Source organism: Notothenia rossii (genome assembly GCF_949606895.1).
Source record: "Notothenia rossii genome assembly, chromosome: 3".
NCBI lineage: Eukaryota > Metazoa > Chordata > Actinopteri > Perciformes > Nototheniidae > Notothenia > Notothenia rossii.
This window is the reverse complement of record NC_136901.1, coordinates 9,723,411-9,742,178: the sequence shown is the minus strand read 5'-3', so window position 1 is coordinate 9,742,178 and position 18,768 is coordinate 9,723,411. Positions and strand designations below refer to the sequence as shown.

General features: G+C 45.3%; 1 protein-coding gene across 1 annotated transcript in view; it reads left to right on the top strand.

Moving 5' to 3' along the window:
• LOC307033812 (fidgetin-like) overlaps nt 1-11,426 on the top strand; it is a gene marked incomplete at its 5' end in the record, with an annotated part of 28,436 nt that extends 17,010 nt beyond the window's left edge. The window contains 1 exon segment of the mRNA XM_079672444.1: nt 7,349-11,426. Within this exon segment, the coding sequence (XP_079528570.1) occupies nt 7,349-9,588 (2,240 nt within the window). The 3' untranslated portion in view covers nt 9,589-11,426.
• Between the last annotated feature and the right edge of the window lie 7,342 nt (nt 11,427-18,768).

Here is an 18,768-nt window from a genome sequence, read left to right as displayed (position 1 = left end):
ATTTGAATAATGAGGGAGGCTGGAGCGTTCTCTTGTGCAGAGTGTCTCGGCGCTGCAGCGGTAAATGACCTCTGAATAGTTGTTTTGGATTAGCCATCAAAGTCTTCCCTCGAAGTGGCCAATAGATAGGTACTTCCAGAAATGAGTCACTTGAAAATGATCATTGCCGCCGTTGCCGTATAAGATAATGGATAACCATTACACTCCATTTTCCCCAGCTCCTCACCCACACAACGCCTGCTCTTGAAATATGATGCATCCACTGTGCTTAGTGAGCACTTAATGTCCAAAAGCACCGTGTTTGTTGAGATTTACAACTGCGCCGGCAGCGGGGGGGTGGAAGAAAGAGTGTGTCGTCGGCGTATAATGTTGTTCACTCAATAATTATCTCATTTTATTTACGAAGACAGACAGCTTTAAGCGAGGTTAGAGGCTTCCTCTCTATTATCTCCACCTGACACCCCTCTCCTGCGGACCCCTTCCCCCCCCCCCCCCCGCCTGGCGCTAAATGACGTCCTCCATGTCGAGGACTTTCCGAAGTTTCCATCAAAAAGGGGAACACTGCTCGAGAGAATGGGCGGGGATATAAAAATAAATGCAACAAAGTTACACCGAAGCTTTCAGATCGATGTCATTTCTAAAAGGATTAGGCCCCCGCTCAGAAATCTATTTTAATTACTGAGCACACAGGTAAACAAAGTGCGGCTGGTTCACATGTATGGATCTGGGCTTCAGAGCGGTATTGATAGTATGTGGCCCATGTTAACCTCAGGGCCACTCTGAGACCCTCAGGTAGGGGTACAGCAGGGGGGGTGTCACCGGACACACAAGGACAGTAGAGCTTTAATTGACACCAGTGTAGGCGGATGATAGTCTTAAACTTATTTATTTGTCTAACAAAGTAAGAAGAGTTGGACTACTGGCAACTTCAGCTAGCCATATTTTAAGGATACAGCTTTATAATTGAATTAAACAATTTATTAAACATTAAATAAGCTTGAATAAGGGTTTAAAAGTTGTTCCAGATCAGTTATATGGACTAAACACTAATATTCCAACATAATAATGATATAAGAACAACTTATAAAACATAAATGATGATTCATTGAGTATCCCTTAATGTTCAATTGTTTATAAATCTTTATGGATAGGAACTATTAACCTAATTAAGCCATTAGCTACAGCTTAAAACCCTTAATTAACTATGCATTAGTAGGGCTTCATAGGTTGTGACTACTAATGGCTTTATACGTTAATAAATTGTTAATGCTTTTTAGATTTGAAAATAGAATTAAGAGATTATTTGATGTGTTAAACAATTATATATAAACCCTTAGTAAATGAGGCCTGGGCTGTACAATACAAATGATTACAAGTGACTTTGTTTGATCAATTAATTCAACATGTCTTGTGTGTTGGCAACATACAAGACACAGTTTGGTTCAAACAAGAAAGAAAGAAACATCATGTACAGTCATTTCCTGAAGTCTACGATCACACTTCACTTCCCACAGGACAGATGTGTGTTTCTCCACACTGATGATATATGTGTGGATTTGTCCCGGCACAGTGATGCTGAGCGTCTTTACAGATGTTTTCCTCCCCAGATAAGAATAATCTGTTTGCCTCAGCGGGCTGAAGCGTGTTTGAGTGTCCTGCATGTGTGTGTGTCTTCATTCCTGCCTGTGTGACCGTGCCTGTGTGTGTGTGTGTGCTGTCTTTGAGGAAGGAACCCCGCGTGGAGCCGGGTGATTAGGCACGCTGCGCTAGTCACAGGAAATGGAGTAGCTGACGGACAGGCCGAGTGCATTATAGATGAATGCCATGCGTTAGCGGCTCCGAGCCCCCGTCGAATATCTCTCAATTTCCTCTCTGAATGACAAAAGAAGCCACGCACAATTTCCTTGATCCGGAGCATTTGTTTAACTGCGCCCTACCCATTTAACCCACCCATTCAATAGTCTGTCTAGTAAAAGGAAATTTAGACAGTGTCAATTTATACAGCTCGCAGCAAGATCTGATAGTGGCAGGCAGGGGCGATGATGATACGCCTCTGGAATACAGTCGGGAGATTTATACTTCTTCTGCGAGCTAAATTTAGATTCATCATTAAATATACCCTAATATTTTTACATACCAGAAATGCTCCACAAAGACGTTTGAAAGTTTGATGGTCGGAGCAGCGATAACTTCGCTTGAGGTCAAAGATCGCAGATTAAAATGAATATTTGATTTTCTTAAAAAGATGCTGTCATTTGTCAAATATCCTTATATGGCGGCTCAGAGCTGTCATCTTTACAGCGATCTCTCTTCCCCCCTTACTGTCTTTGAGTTAGTGACAGCTCATCTCTCCCGGTCACTGCTCCACGTCTAGACTTTGAACTCGCTCTGTTTACTCCCTTATCTGTTGTTGTTGTTGTTGCTTTGCGACGATGTAATGGTAAGCTGTGGCTGCGCTTGAATCGCCTGCTTCAAAGACGCGGATTCTGGTTGTTTTCAGATGAAAATGTTGGCTTGGAGAGCAGTTTTGTTGTCTGAGGAAAGGTATTTAGTTGTGCACATTTGTCTTTATGTATTACTCTTTTAGTCTCAAAGTGTTGTCGGGTGACTGTTGCTCTGAAGAGGACGCGTCGCAGCGTGAGTTTTGATTATGTGCGTGTGACACCAGCTCATGACTAATTTCCTAATTAATTGCCTTTTGGAGGACCTAATCACATTATTTGACTCTGTACTGTAGGTTGTGTGCCAATACAGCGTAGCCCGTGGCTTAGTCACAGTGTGCTGGACTCATTAACAAGGCGATCCGGAGGTTGTCAAACACACACAAGGCCCGCGCACGTGAGAATACACACACTCGTGAAACATACAGACACACACAGCGCGTGATCAGCGCTTGAGATTTAGAGGTTAAAAGATGCCCTCTGGTGTATTTGATAAGGATTTGTGTAACTGGTTAGATTTCCCCGGTGGTGTGTAAAAACAGGTCTCTTTTGATGGAGCTATCACTTGTCTTCTCCTCCTACACTCAGTCGGAGGCAGGTTTATATAAAATATGACATGATAGTTTGTTTTTGAAGGTATTCAGTGTCTGTTTGTTTTAGACTGACAAAGAAGGGCATGCTTTTGTGCGTCTCGCGTGTGTGTGTGTGTGTGTGTGTGTGTGTGTGTGTGTGTGTGTGTGTGTGTGTGTGTGTGTGTGTGTGTGTGTGTGTGTGTGTGTGTGTGTGTGTGTGTGTGTGTGTGTGTGTGTGTGTGTGTGTGTGTGTGTGTGTGTGTGTGTGTGTGTGTGTGTGTGTGTGTGTGTGTGTGTGTGTGTGGGCTTGGGAACTTGTACATCTCTTTTTCCACACATGGCTTAATTATGACGTTACCAAAATGGGCAGTTTGCTCTGACACCCCGCTTGCAGAATCACACAGCGGACAGACTTAAAAGAGCTCATTAGTTCTCTCTAAAGAGCTGTTTACTGCACACACACACGCGCTCCGTAATAGGCAGCTCTGTTGATGCAGATGGACGCCGAGTGTAATGAGAATGATTAGGCTTCTCTATGTGGAGGCTGGATGAGAGGAAAAAAATGCGCTGGCAGACTTGACGCTTCAGAAGGTGGAGAATATTTCTGTTTGAGTGCCTGATCTCTCTCTCTGCTTTCTCCGCTACACACACTTGCTCTTTTTCTTACCGCATGTGTCCATCCAAATTCTTTGCACATTTCCCCCCGGCCCTTTAAACCCTTGAAAGATTGAGGGGGGAAACCAAATAAGGGCTGCGCTGAAAGCTCCATTGAGGTGCAGCAAATAAAAAGAATGAATCGAAAATAATTCAGCTACCCGAGAGAAAGGTCTTTTAACTGTCTGTGCATGTAATCACACTGATGAAGGCTAACACACATTTTAGTATAAAGCAAATTGGGCTCCACTGAATCCTTTTCATATTTGAAATAGGAAGAGGGCCTTGAAAGTTTTGGGAAATTAATGTGTTGTTAAATGTATTAAAATATACATAAAATAATGGAAAGGTGTCATTTTATTGTTTCCTTTCAAGTGTTTCCCTCTGACAATGAATCCAAGGACTTTTAAATGACTTTCAAGGTCTTTCAAAATGAGTATCTGTAAGTCGAGCCTACCTTAAGCATTTTCCGAGTGGACCCCGCCCATCCTGCAGCGCACATTAAGTGACTTTGCTCATTGCCCTTGGTTTACATCACGTTGAATTAGAGGATACACACTGAAAGATTCCAAAGTCAATCCTCCTCCATCCCTTTCATATGTTTTGGAGAAGGAGCAGCGAGTTCAAAGCGCTCAGTTCAAAGTATCCGTCCTCATTTGAATAACGTAGAGTAATCGCTATTACCTTATTTAAATAGTGCAAGTTATCATTTGGCCTTCATTTGCATTGCTGGGGTAATCACTGCGTCCCTGCATTAACCTCATTATAGAAGAGATGAAAGCCCTGATGGAGGCTGACACACTCTTTTATATATGTTATCTTTATTAATGATGGAATTAGAAAGACCCGTGTTTCTTTAAATGGAGGACATAACGCGGTTTGATGGAGTGTCAAACTATGGGGAGAAGAGTGTGTGGGATTCACAAGGCTTGCTTTATTTGTTTTTCGGCCCCCAACCCCCCTTTTCTGCCACAGCATTCTCTCTCTTGGCCTAGTCAAGCACCCCCCCCCCCCTCCCACGTTGAATTTTTTAATCTCCATCCGTGTCTCTTAACGCCTCCCTGCACTGAAAAGTTCAACCAGAATCTGACACTTAAAATAGAACAATACATCATGACAACGCAAACACACATCCATCTTAACACGTCATAATATTTTCAGTGCAGCTTTTAATTTCTCCCAAGAGATGCGCCAAATCAACTCATTATTGTCTTTAAACCCCAAATGTTGAATTTCCCAAATACTAAATTTAGCATACTACAGAAACAACGCTCTGAACCAGCCTGTTTAAAAAAAGAAAACGCTTTATTTGACTATTTTTGACTGATATTGCTCTTGTGTTAGCGGCAGTCAAATGGCACCTCTGTCACAAAGAGAGCATTAGGAATACCAGACCTGGTAGTAACTGCTATATCAAACATTAGAGAGAGCCAGAAAAGGCCAAGGTGAAGTGCTTGGCCACATTCCCATAATACCTTGATCACTAGTGGTGGTCAATAGAATTAGATTGCTGAATGCTCCGTTAAACGATGTAAGAATGGTGGGTATTTCTACAGCAGAATCAAGACACTTTGTTGCTGCTTCAAGGAGTTTCATAGCAGGCCTACAAGACTATATACTTATGTAGAAAGTGGCTCAATCTGGTCTCCAGCCACCATTCTTCCACTGTCTCCTCTCTATCCTCTGATACATATTAGTGTGATAATATAGAAATAATAGAGATTTCATGTGCACTGCCAAGCAAGCATTTTGCTAGTGCCTACCGAAGAAATAATCAAACATATCCTGAGAATACAATCCTTTAAAAGCACATTAAAATATAATTATTTACACAGGATTGTGGAACCTTTATTGTGCCTCATTTCCTCTCATTTTGTCCAGTATGCCTGCCTTGTAATTTTCTACTTGAAATACTGCCCTTTTATAGCGCTGCTTCCACTTAATGTTTTTTCAATATTAGAGGAGCCTCCCAGCTAATACAAAACTTTCCTCCGCTTAGCGCTTTGTCTGAGGCGTTCCCTGCTCGCTACACTGGGAGGTGACAGGCATGCCAGCCCCTTCTAGACTCCCCTCGGCTAAAATGTTGTAAATTAACACAATTAGCAGATCGCCATTCTGCTAATTAGCCACTGGCGTCTGCCGAGAGATGGCTAGAGAGGAGAAGCAGAGAGGAAATAGGGGTCTGGGGATTTCCCCCTCCCTCTCTGTGTTGTTACCAAACAAACACAGGGCCTTGGAAAAAGAGAGCAAGGCAGTGTGAACGTGTTTGTGTGTGTTGCAGTTGGATAAATGGATGGGAGGAAGGGAAGATTTGCTTCCCTATGAATGGATTTTATTGTGCATGCCTGCTTTAGTCACACAAGCGCACACACACACACAAACCAATTCTGAAGGAGGCATTGCTCACAAGACCCCCGACTGTGGAGCTCTACATGCAACCGCAGCCAGTCAATAAGTCAGGGGAAGCAGCCTAAATGACACCGATATTATCCTTTATTTGTGTGCACTAAGTCAAATCAAACAGGGTTCAATCTGCCGTGCGGCTGCTGTGATTACGCCCCGTCCAGCCTTTGATAGCGCCACGGCTTTGATAGTGAGACAACGATGGAGTCGCTGTGTGACTGTCAGTGTTTGCAGATGGCATTGGCTGGGATTAAAGGAAATAGTGGCTCTCAAGCCTCCCGAGGCAATAACGGGGAGAGCCAGGTGAGTGTGTCTGAGATGAGATGGAGCAAGGGAAGGAGGGAGGGGAGGAGGCGCAGCAAGCACAGAGGGAGTAAATAAGAGGAGGGGTGGCCGAGAAGAAAGGGGAATGAAAGGGAGAGATATATATCGAAATGGATGGAGTCAGAATAAAAGGAGGTAAAGGGAAAGAGGGGAGGTGGAAAATGGACGACAAAAACAGCAAAGACAAGGCAGCAGGGAGGCATGAAGAGAGGCAGACAGAGAGGTAAAGAGAACGGCAGAGAGGGAGGAGGTCAAGGTGGAGCTGTGCAGACAGGAACTAAGCTTGAGACACAATGTGTTGTAATTCATTGCTCGCTACAGCTCCTGTGTGCGTGCCTGTGTTTGTCCGTCTGGGTCAGTGGATGTGAGCATGCGTGTGTGTGTGCGCGCGTGCACGTCAGCACGCCTGAGTGCAGGCAGAGATAGTTTTTTTTTTTTAAATGCCTGTGTGTGTGTGTGTGTGTGTGTGTGTGTGTGTGTGTGTGTGTGTGTGTGTGTGTGTGTGTGTGTGTGTGTGTGTGTGTGTGCTCGATGAAAGCACCACGAACAGAGGGGGGTGGATGTGTATGGGTGTGTGTGTGTGTTGCTTTGTGGTACTCGCCAAGGCGCATTTTCAAACCCATCTCCAGCCACCTCAGATGAGCTGGGGATTATAGAGTGACCCTCAATGCCTCTGTCTTATTGGTCTGGCCGGGGTGCATTAGGCTGCCATCCCACAAGCCTCTGTACACCACAACACACTCTGTGCTTCTTATGGCCTGTAGAAATGAGTAATTAATGTGCTGATGGACATGAAATTATCTCATGATATGTATCAGTAAGAAAGAAAGAAAGAAAACACCAGATGAGTATCACCTGTTTAATTGACCATCCTAGGCAATTTGAAGGTGTTGTCATTTTAATTATTGTGTCAATGTGTTCACATGTTGATGTCTATGTCTCTGTTTCTCTCAGGCTTAAAGATGCAGTGGACCCCCGAGCACAGCCAGTGGGCCGAACAGCATTTCGACATCTCCTCCACCACGCGCTCGCCGGCCCACAAGGCTGAGGCCTACAGGGCGGTGCCCGGCCACCTGCAGCGCTCTGCCTCCTACCAGTACGCCTGGGCCAACGACGACATTTCCGCCCTCACCGCCTCCAACCTGCTCAAGAAGTATGCCGAGAAGTATTCCGGTATCCTGGAGATGCCGGGCTCCTATTCAGAGATCCCGGGAGTGATGAACGGACGGAAAGGTGAATCCGAGCCCTGGCAGGATGGTGTCTACCCCATGAGCTGCATCCCAGAGGGGGTCTCCATCAGAAAGGGGGGCGTGGCGGCGGCCTCAGAGGTGGTGTCCGGCATGTGCAGCTCCCCGGGCCTGGCCTCCAGCACCCTGAGCGAGCCCAGCTACTCCAGCAGCAGCTGTGGGAGCCACTCTGCCACGGCGCTCCACTCATCCTCCATGGCCTCTCAGGAATACGGCCCCCCGTACAGCAGCTCCTACCTACACAGTAGTTACAGCTCCCAGTCGGCCCCCACCCCAACACTCCCCTCTCCGCTGCACAGCTCTGGGCTCCTGCAGCCACCCCCTCCGCCCTCCCACCCCACTTTAGTCCCAGCGTACAACGGAGGGTCCCCCAACTTGTCTAGTTATAATTACCCCCCAGCAGGCTACCCGGCCCAGAGCTCCGTTGGGCCGGGATACAGCCCTGGAGGAGCCCCCCCTCCATCATCGTACCTCCCCCCAGGCATCGCTGCCCCTACACCCCTTCCCCCCTCTTCCACTTTACCTGGATACCCATACCAGAGCCACAACCTGACCCCAATTGCCCCCACCCCTCTTAACAGTAGCTCCTCCAACTCACTGAAGAGAAAAGCCTTCTACATGGCAGGCCAAGGAGAGATGGACTCTTACGGTAACTTTGGCTATGGCCAGGCTCGGAGCTCCGCTGAGAGCCCCATGTACCGGATAGCTGACAGCAGCAGCGCCAACGGAGGCTCCAACAGTGGATTCGACAGGGGTCCTGAAAAGCCTTTTAATCCCCAGAAGCAGTCCACAATGTCCTCTGAGCAGAGGAAGTACAGCAGCCAGGCAGCAGGTGGGCCACTGACTCCACCGGCCTACGTAACCTCCACCCTAGGGGGTTCCCGCTCAACGGATTCCCTCGGCAGCTTCACCTCCCCCTCCCTCAGTGAGCAAGGTGCCGAGGATCACCGCCTCCACCTCTCCCACTCAGCACCAGGGACTACCTCCTCCTCCTCATCTTCATCCTCCCGGCCTGCTGAAGAGCAGCTAAAAACCAGTGACCCTCACCTCCTGGACATGGTGACCTCTGAGATCGTTCAGCAGGGGCCCCCGGTGGATTGGAGCGACATTGCAGGACTAGAACTAGCCAAGGCAACCCTGAAGGAAGAGGTCCTCTGGCCCATTCTGCGCCCGGACATGTTCAGCAGTTTAGGCCCCGCCCCCCGTTGCGTGTTGCTGTTTGGCCCAAGGGGCAGTGGCAGGACGTTGCTGGGTCGCTGCCTGGCCAGCCAGCTCGGGGCCCCGTTCCTCCAGCTCAACGGCTCCACGCTGGCCACCAAGTGGCTGGCAGAGGGAGAGAAAATCATCCGGGCGTCCTTCCTGGTGGCGCGCTGCCGGCAGCCCTCCGTTCTGTTCATCAGTGAAGTGGACATGCTGCTGTCAGCACACCTCAGCGAGGAGAGTCCAATCAACCGGCTGAAGGGGGAGCTCCTTGCCCAGCTGGACTCCCTGCTCATGGGCTCAGGCGAGGACGGAGGCAACCAAGTCTTGGTGGTCTGCTCCACAAGCCGACCCCAGGACATGGATGAAGGGTTGCGCAGGTACTTTGGCCGCAGGGTCCTCGTGCCCCTGCCAGACGGCGCAGCCCGCCACCACATCGTGGGCCAGCTCCTGGCTCAATCTCAGCACAAATACTGCCTGAGCGTGGAGGAGCTGGCGCTGCTGGTCCAGCGCACCGAGGGCTTCTCCGGACTGGACGTGGCCCGGCTATGCCAGGAGGCCCTCGTGGGACTGTTACACGTCTCCGCACAAGGCATGGACATGTCGGGTATGATGCCCCGGGGACAGGTCCGGCCCCTCACCTACCAGGACTTTGAGAGTGTCTTTTGTAAATTCCAAGCCAGTATATCACAGAAAGAGATTGACACGTACACTGAGTGGAACAAAATGTTCGGCTGCAGCCAGTGAAAAGAAAGATTCCGCCCTTGAGAAAAAGAGGCAAACACAATTCCTCCCCTCAGGGCAGAAGTATTGTGCTGGAGGGAAAGGCACACAGAAGGCCAACACAAGCTCACTGAGTTCTCACAAGCAGGGTTTAGACGACCCAGAGACCTGGTTTGATGAGACAACTGGCAGTTTTACAGTTAATGAGCAAGAGTTTTAATTTAATTGCTTGACACTCCAGAAAGCCAGGCATTGTTTACACATTGCAAGCAAGTTGGCTTGAGAAGAGACGCCCCAGTGTCTGTGTAAATATATCGTTACGTTCCTGTTCTTGACATTCAGTTGGCTATCCAAGTGCCTGAAGTGGTGCTTTCTGATTTTCTTTCTTTGTTTATTTGCCTCACAATCTACATTCATGGCATGAGCTGACGATTATTAAGAGCTTTAAAACTCCAGAGGTGAGTCTGAAAAACAGATTGACAGTTGCCATTGGTGGTGGTCAATCATTCTTTATTGTCTTGCTAAGAGCAGTAATCCATCAGGGCGGCAGTAGTCTGGGCCCTGACGCGCACTTATCTCTCCTGTGTCTGCTAAAAAAACAAGCGTAACAAACAAAACTCAGGAAAGCGTTTGTCAATTGTACAGTACCTCAAGATTTCTTGACGCAAAGCACTAAGACCTGAGAGGAGAATCCGAGGGGGTTTATGTTTAGCGAAGCAGTGTTAGGTTTACCTCGACTGGCTATTATAAATAGCAAAGAGGTGACGATGAATGTACTGAATATTTTCTGGAACAATGGAACATAATCAATAGTGAGTAAAGACATGTCCTTTTTCTTTTCTCACAGCAGGTGCTTTAGTAACCTGTTTCTACTTGACCAATCCTGAAGCTTATTTTCATCGCTTAAAAAAAACTAAAATCTGTCTGGTTTTGGGGTTTTAGGAGAAATCAGGTGTCGGGTCAATGTCGTTGTATATTTATTCAAAACAACCATAATCAACATTGTTTATATTATGCGATGCTAGGCGTTAGCAGGCTTTGCTGGAGGCTCCATCAGTTTAGCTAACTTCTGTCTTGTCAGCGAGGGGAGACGTATTATTTGACATGGAGGAACCTGATGCTAAAACATCTCCAAAAAATATAAAGATCGACATTTTAGGGAATACACATATTTGCTTTCTTCTGAAATGTTTGTGATTTGAACTACATTACTCCAGGAAGTCAGGAAGATACTGTAGTTAAAAGCTCATCTGTTGCCTTCAAGGGGAAAAGTAGAGGTGAAATTGCTGAAGGTGAAATCTAATTTCATAATAGCAACTCTGATTGATTGACATCTCTGTAATGTTATTGTCCAACAAAACACGTGGACACTCTTTGAATCATTCAGAACATTTAAATCAAATATCCAAACTGACCATCGAAGACTAATTGAAACATAATTTATTGGCACCTAAATGCATTTGGATACACACTTCAGTTGAGTGGAAAGCTTTGTAACATGAGTGAGGAATTGTGGTCTTAAAGTCCTTCATCCCTGAAGGTTATCTGTCGCCCATTGTGTTGGAATGTATTTTTTTCCCTTCCTTGTGTAAGAAGCTGTCCTTTAGCTCCACTGCTGCCACACAGGAGTCCTTAAGCTAGTGTAATGTACGTGCACTAAAGCATTCTGTGTAATATTGTTTGGTTGAAATGTATTTGCTTTGTCTGTCCGGTATTTATCCTGAAGGAGATTTCATTCATCATCAGTTTTTTATTGTAAATCCGTCTCTCTTTTTTTGTTTGAATATAAGTACTTACTGTATGTCTAGGCCTGCTCTGTGTTGCTATGTCTGCGTCAGTGCAGCACCTGATGTGGAGGGGGGGGGGGGGGGGGGGGGGGGGGAGGAGAGAGTTCTGCTGAGCATCAGCAAAATTGACGGGAAGGAAAGACAGCCAGGCAGCGTGGCGGCAGCACAAGGGGAAAGCAGAGTGGTCCGTCAGAAAAGCACCCTCAAAACAATCTGTACCAGAATTCCTTCTGTCAGCAAATCCTCTGGAGAGAGAGTCCCTTTAGACAGAAAAACCTACTAATGCACTTCAGAGCACACAACAACAGCACACACTCCTCCCCCCCGTACAAACGACTTGAAACACCGGTCAACGCTGCGCTTGTTATACGTGTTTTGTGGCCCTTTCTTTTGTCTCGTTGTGTTTTAAATCTAGCTTTTACCTCTCTTTTTTTCAAACCCTTTCCTTAAGAGTTCTTCTTTAAAGCTACCTCATGGCTACAAAACATATAACGTCTTTCCAAATGTCAGAAAAAGCATTGAAAAAAAAAAGTAAAGTGGAGAGAATAACAACAAAGTTTTGCGCAGTCTACCTCAGACGACTGTACTCAAAACATTTAGCTGATGGTGCACCCGCAGGCTGCAGTGTGTGTTTGTGTGAGATGGAGCTATAGGTAACACACACACACACACACACACACCTGATTACACTCACAAGCGATTTGTGAGGAGGGAAGAGTCGCCCTAAAGGTGACCCGGAAATGTATAATCCGATACATTTGCTTTAATCTTTTGTGAACTACTGTGGTTGTGTGCGTGTGAATGTGTATATACGTGGGCACACTCTTCTTTTTTTTATTTAGTGTGTTGAATTTTATAAATTGTTAGTATATATAACACACTTGCACAACTTTAAACCAGAGTGTAACGTGTTTCTGTTGTACATACCTATACATACAATACAAATGCACCACTTGTTTATATGTGTGAATATGTTGCCATACTTGCAGTCAATGTATTTTCATGTAATCTTAGGTACAAGCAGCAACAAACGATTCATTAAAGACATTTTCTTGGGAGATTATATCTTGTCTTTTTTTATATTTTATGTCACATTAACGTCTGAAGATTAATTACAGAATTTATTTATCAGTAGTAAAGTGTATGTATTGCCCTGCCAAAAAATAGCCCAGCTGAAAAATGGTCTTAATGAGCCTTGAGTTAGTCACCCTTGTGTGCAATTATAAAATCATCCGTGTTGCGCACGAAGCCGGCGCTGTCGCCTCGCTCATTAAAATGTAACAATTCATTTCTCTTGCTGGTAAGAGTGGCAAGACCAAAACATTAAAGCATTAATTATCTTTTTCCATCACAAAGAATTTGGATTATGTGAGTACTCTTAATGAAAATGATGTGCATTAGCCCACTGCGTTTCCACGGTATCATTATATAGCTGGCAGTGAGGTGTGGGAAGCTGCTGTATAGCCTCTATAATTATCCGTGGAAACTCAAACGCCTCACAAGAGGTTACAGAGCATCGAGGGCTGCTGTTTTCTTTATTTTCCCACTTTGAAACAAGCTACAGCCATGATCAGAAATAATCTGTGACACGCTCTTTTTGTCCATCACATTTAAAGATGTTATTTTCAATCCGAGTTGGTAGTAAGAAGATGTTTTTTTTTTGCTTTATATCAAGCTGCTCTGTAAATAACCCGTATTCACAAAGCTGCAGTTGGTCTCGGAAATACTCAGCAGGGGAAATTATACAGGAAATATCACTGAAGTTATTATACAAATCAGGGAGCAGATTTTCATGGAAAGTTTTTTTTAATTTAAGTGTAATTTAAAGGTTTATTCCTAGTGTGTGTGAGTCAGTGTCTGTGTGCACCCCGGGGTTATCTACCCCAACACCACTGTGTCCCCTTCACTTTAAAGGGCCCTCGTTGCACAAGCTTTGCCTCACACCTCTTTGCGCGACAATTAAAATATGCTAAGTGATCATTTTCCTTAAGTAGTCTTAAATGTGCAATCCATTCAAATATGAGAGGAAATTGCCCACAGCTCGCAGAAAGAAAAAAACCAGAGGTGGTTGAACATGGGGGTAAAGCCGGAATAAATTATGCAAATAACACAAAGGACTTTACCACTTAAAAGCCTAATTTTCCTATAATCAGCACACTGTCGCCTAATATTTTTTTTCCACCTCTTATTAAAAGTGACTGTTCTCGTGCCGATCATCAGATGGCTCTATCTGTCACTGGTCTGTGAGCCTGCCAGAGTAAATGCTAAAGCATTTTGCCGGAGCTTTTAGATGATGGTTACATTCCCACACAAGTAATTATGCGGCGGAGAGTCCAGAAATAAGGTTTAATTATACAGTAATCGTGTGTGATGGACACTAGGAAGTGGTGAGCAGCGCCAGACTGCAATCCATCAATGACAAACCTCTGGCCAGTTTTAATTCCTCCTCATTTGCATCCTAACCTCCACACCAAGTTGCGCAAACGCTGTTAAATGTTAATAGGACCTGTCTCGCCGCTCAAAATGAATGCTTAAGCCATTTTTTTTCACTCCCTCCTCTCCTTTCATCCTCTCTTTATCTATAACCCGCTCTTTTATTCCAACGTCTTCATGCCATTCTCTCCTTTCCTGTCATCCCTCCCTCCCCCCTCCTCCCTCGCTTCCTCCCTCCTCGCAGGCCTCGCCGTGGAGGAGGCACCGAGCGGTCACTGATGCACTAATTGGGAGCAACACTTACAGTTTTATCTCCCCCCACCACTAATAGCGGTCCGCGCCGAAGCAACTCACCTTAGGAGGAGGAGGAATGGATGGATGGAGGTAGGAGGAGGTGTTGGGGGGAGGGGGGAGGCCTTGAATGAGAAATTCCTCCATGCAGACCGCAGCGCAGAGTCAGTGTGAGATTGGGCCCTAAAGCCATCATGGTTAATCCATATCCCGCAGGACCCCCGACTCAATTCCCTGCTTCATTAATTGAAAACGATGGCCTTTTTTTTGGTGTGAGTGAATAAAACAAGGAGCCATTTATGAAAAAAAAGCATTTTGTCTGGTTTTGTTCCTGAAGTGGCTGCAATCTCATTATGCCTCTGTGCTGCATTTCAAAATGTGCTATCATCTTTGTCTTGATTGTCTCCCAGCGTCGGGAGAGATAAATACACGCGCCGCTTTGCTGTGCTGATGCCAGGGCTGTTTTTCACCGAATCATTTGAAGTCTTATCAGCCTTTGTGGAAATAAAGCCTTTGCCTAATAAACTGTTCCACAGGCTTTGCGAGAGTAGCACATAAACACCTTTTTTCTAACGACAACGCCATCATTAGCGCATCTTGTTCAATGCTTTACACATAATTGGAATCAACATCTATTGTTCGTGTTCTTGACCTTCCACTTGTTTTCCAGCAGACACTCAGAAACATTGTATTACTGCTGAGAGGGAATCTTAACTAGGAGAACACATGCTAAGTGCCTTTGCTTTGTTTTATCAGGGGCACATAGCTTCACTTTGAATATAACTTGAAAACCCATATCTTTCTGATTTAATGATAACAATCCTATTGTGTATTCTAACATACAATTGCAATTAATCACATGACAATCATATGGGAAATATGGTGAAGCACTTCTGACCTTTAACGCCTTTACTGCAACATAAGTATAAATACTCAACATCTTGCATTTAACCGTTGTTGTGGTAGTATATGCGTGCAAAATGTACAGTTTTTTCTCAGTAACGATGAACAACAACTCGTATGTTAAAGGTGAAGAACCCCCAGAGAACTGAAGGGGAACTCGAAGTGCGTCGACCTTCGGCAGGGTTGTTTTCTTAAGTGAAAAATAATGCGTGTGCTGCCTGTGACTCAAATTCGCAACAAAATGGAATGGTGGACATACAAAGAACCATAAAACCAAACTTAACTCCTCAACTCAACATTTCACTATGCCCCTTTTCACACCAAGGCTTTTCCCGTTCTAGCTCCGTGCTAGAGCTTTTCTGGTTCGGAACCGGTTCTTCGGTTCAGCTCCTGCTCTGTTCACACCGCTCAGAGCCCGACTGCTGCGTCATTGCGTCATCGTTTGCGTCATGACGTAACCGTTTACGTGCCTGCTTCATAAAGCCAAACTGCGCGGAAACCCATCACATCGACAACAACAACAATGACCGATTGTATTGAAGCGCTACTTGTTTTGGTTTTGCTCTGTCGAAACGAAATGGAAGAAATGGGACGACTTTACTAACAACTTTACAGTCCTTACATGCTACATTCAAAAGTTATTTACAATCATCATCATCAACGACGATTCCGTAGGAGAAAGAAGGTAAATATACGTCCTATTCGATGGCGTTAGAGCTAGCTGTTGTTAGCCTCTGCATGTGCCAAGCTCAAAATACCCAGCTTTGCAGCATTAATTACTATGGTATAACATTAAAAACTGATTCCCCTGCCCCCACCTCCGACGTGAGCGTGATGTATGCAGTGCTTGTTTCCTAGACCGACAACTTTTTGGTGCTTGAAACGAACCATAATCCGGAGCTTAGAGGCGGCTCCGTTGCGGTGTGAACAGGAAAAAACGGTGCTTTTCAAGCTCCAGCTCCGAACCGGCCCTGGAACCGCGTTGTTGTGAAAGGGGAGCGTTTTGCGTCTTTCAGCTCATTGTTTGGATTTTCAGGCCTGCAACAGGAAGAATGGCTCTTCTTATTGGTATATTAGGCCTAGCCTATATATTATTGAATTTTACCACCGTTTTTATGTCAAATCTGAATCTGTAGAATAATAAAATAGCTTGAGTAGAACTTCTAAAACACTTTCCACCACTACATAAAGTGATGGATCAATTGAATAAAAAATATGTGACTGAAAATTCCCAAAGCTCTGTACTGAAGATGAAGATGTAGTATAAACTAAATTGGCCTCACCTTTGGCTGATGCATTCAGATTCTGTGTGCTTTACAAGAACACCTCCCATGCAAATGGTGGTCTTGATTATGCTAATATATTATTATGCTAATGGTGACCATCTTTAATAATGCATGATGTTGGCATATTGATAATGCAGTGCATTTATTGTCATGCAAATGATATGTTGGACGGCTTATTAATTGACACTTATCAGAGAATGAGCTTTGATTTGGTGGAAAATAATAATTAATAATGTGATTCATTCACTCTTATCTAAAGGGTGTCACTCACTATTCCAGATCAGAGATGTTCTTTAGTTTTAACAGCTGGCTGTTATCAATCCGGTTCTCTCTTAAGAGGCTCCTGTGCAGCCATCATCAGGATTCAAAGGCGCCAAAAACCTGATCCATTTGATCGCGCAGCCCCCATGCTAACGGGGATTCAGACGTGAGTCATGCTCACTCCGATGCCCACCTCCCTCGGCAGAAAAAAACTTAAAACAAGCCTTTCGAGCGTTACGGGAGGGTACCTTCAGAAACACTCTTTTTTGTGTGTGTTGTCAGATCGGCGGCGCTTGTGGAGTGTTCACAGGCACTCGGGGATGGGCTGTCGTGTTAGCGCTGAGTGGCAGACCCACCGACTGACAGCCAGCCAGGTTGTCTCTGGAGGATTCCTACTGAGGAGGTGTCGCTGAGTGAACTATCAGGCACTGTGATGTGCATTAGGCTGTGCACGAGACCTCTACAAACACACGTTTTTTCAGAGTTTTTATTATAAGAGATTCATTAGCTGTCTACTTTTTTTAGATCATCACTCATGAAAGCATTACATCTTCTTTGACAGTGATGGACAGGTTGAAATAACTCCGTGATTGATTTTACAACAGCACATCCTGTACCAACACCATCATGTGTTACTGTAAGGAAAATCCCCGTCTGATTTTCCACCACAGTGTTGGAGGTGCACTTTCCTACGTGATTTTCTCCCGGCTATAATGCCACATCGTGTATAACTACCGATGGAGACATCCAATTAGTAGCCAGTCAGGCTGTGTTAGCTTAGTTAAGAACACACACACACACACACACACACACACACACACACACACACACACACACACACACACACACACACACACACACACACACACACACACACACACACACGTGTGGCACATGTACAAACACACACACCCACACACAGGCATGGATGCAGAGGGAAAATGCACACAACCACTTGCTGTTTCCACATGAGTACACTCAGTAGAGAGGGGGGATGGGAGACCTGAGAGCGGGGATCGTGGCGGCAGCAGCGGCGACGGTGGTGGGGGTGCAGTAGTGGTGGCAATCTCACCCAATCATGTGTGCTGGGAATGACTTCATTAGGAGGCCCTGTAGATGTCCGGTGTCTGGGAATTGCGTTTGCGCCGGGGATTGGAGGCAGGAATGGAGCGCAGGGGGGAAACAGGAATGAGTCCTGAATCCCTCTTTTATCTGCCGCGTGATGGAGAGATCCAAATCAACAGCTGTCAGTCAGGTGGACCTCAGGGCGAAGGCCTCTGGCGAAGGGGGAGGATGAGGCTGAGGGTGGGATGGAAAGGGGAGATTTGGAGGAGGTCTGACGGGGATGGGGTTGGCGAGGACAGGGCCTGACTGACGGGGTGAGTATCAACAGAGAGGCCTCCTCCACAGGTTCATCACAGCAGCTCCTGGGCTAACAGGTGGGTGATTTGCATTGTCTGAAATCAGGAGCATTTGCAAACAGACGGTGTTGGCCCATGCTTGGTAAAAGATAGAAGTAAAAATCTATTTGTACAATTAAGAACATCATTCATTTAATATTTTAGTTTGGCTTAAAACTTTGGGTTAAATAATAGATCATGCTTTGGGCTGAAATAGGTAAGTTAAGCTACGGGAGCTAAAGTATCACACAAGTGAAAGAGGCCATATTATGCTCCTTGTGGTTTCCCCTTTCTGTAGTGTGTTAAATAGGATTTTGTGCATGGCAACGGTCTGCAAAGGCTAATATCTAAAGTGAGTTTCTCTCCCACACACTCCCCCCCTGCCTGACACGCCTCCATTGGACCCCTTTGTTTACTTCAGTAACATAGTGACATCACTACGAAACACTCAGGCTTCTATTGGCTAGCGCTCCAACACATGTACATGAGGGGTGCCATGAAGGTAACCCTGACCATTAGCTGTAAGAAGTAGAATGTCACTTCTTTAACATGCCTTTTGATTCACTTTAGCCAACTTTCCCCCCCCCTTAATTATCTCTTTATAACGTTACATACAATTGGAAGTCTTACATTTTTAATAAAAACAGGCAGGAACAAGCTAATGCTAATTATGTATTCCTTTATGTATTTATTCAACATCACAGATAGTGCCAATATATTTAAGAGACTTGTTAGTGTAGTCCCCAGAAAGCCTTCTTTCAAAGTTTTATTTAGAGGATATCCAACAGCCTATATTCCTCATTACTGTATAAAAGCAGGCTATTATGTAAATGGTATATTTCT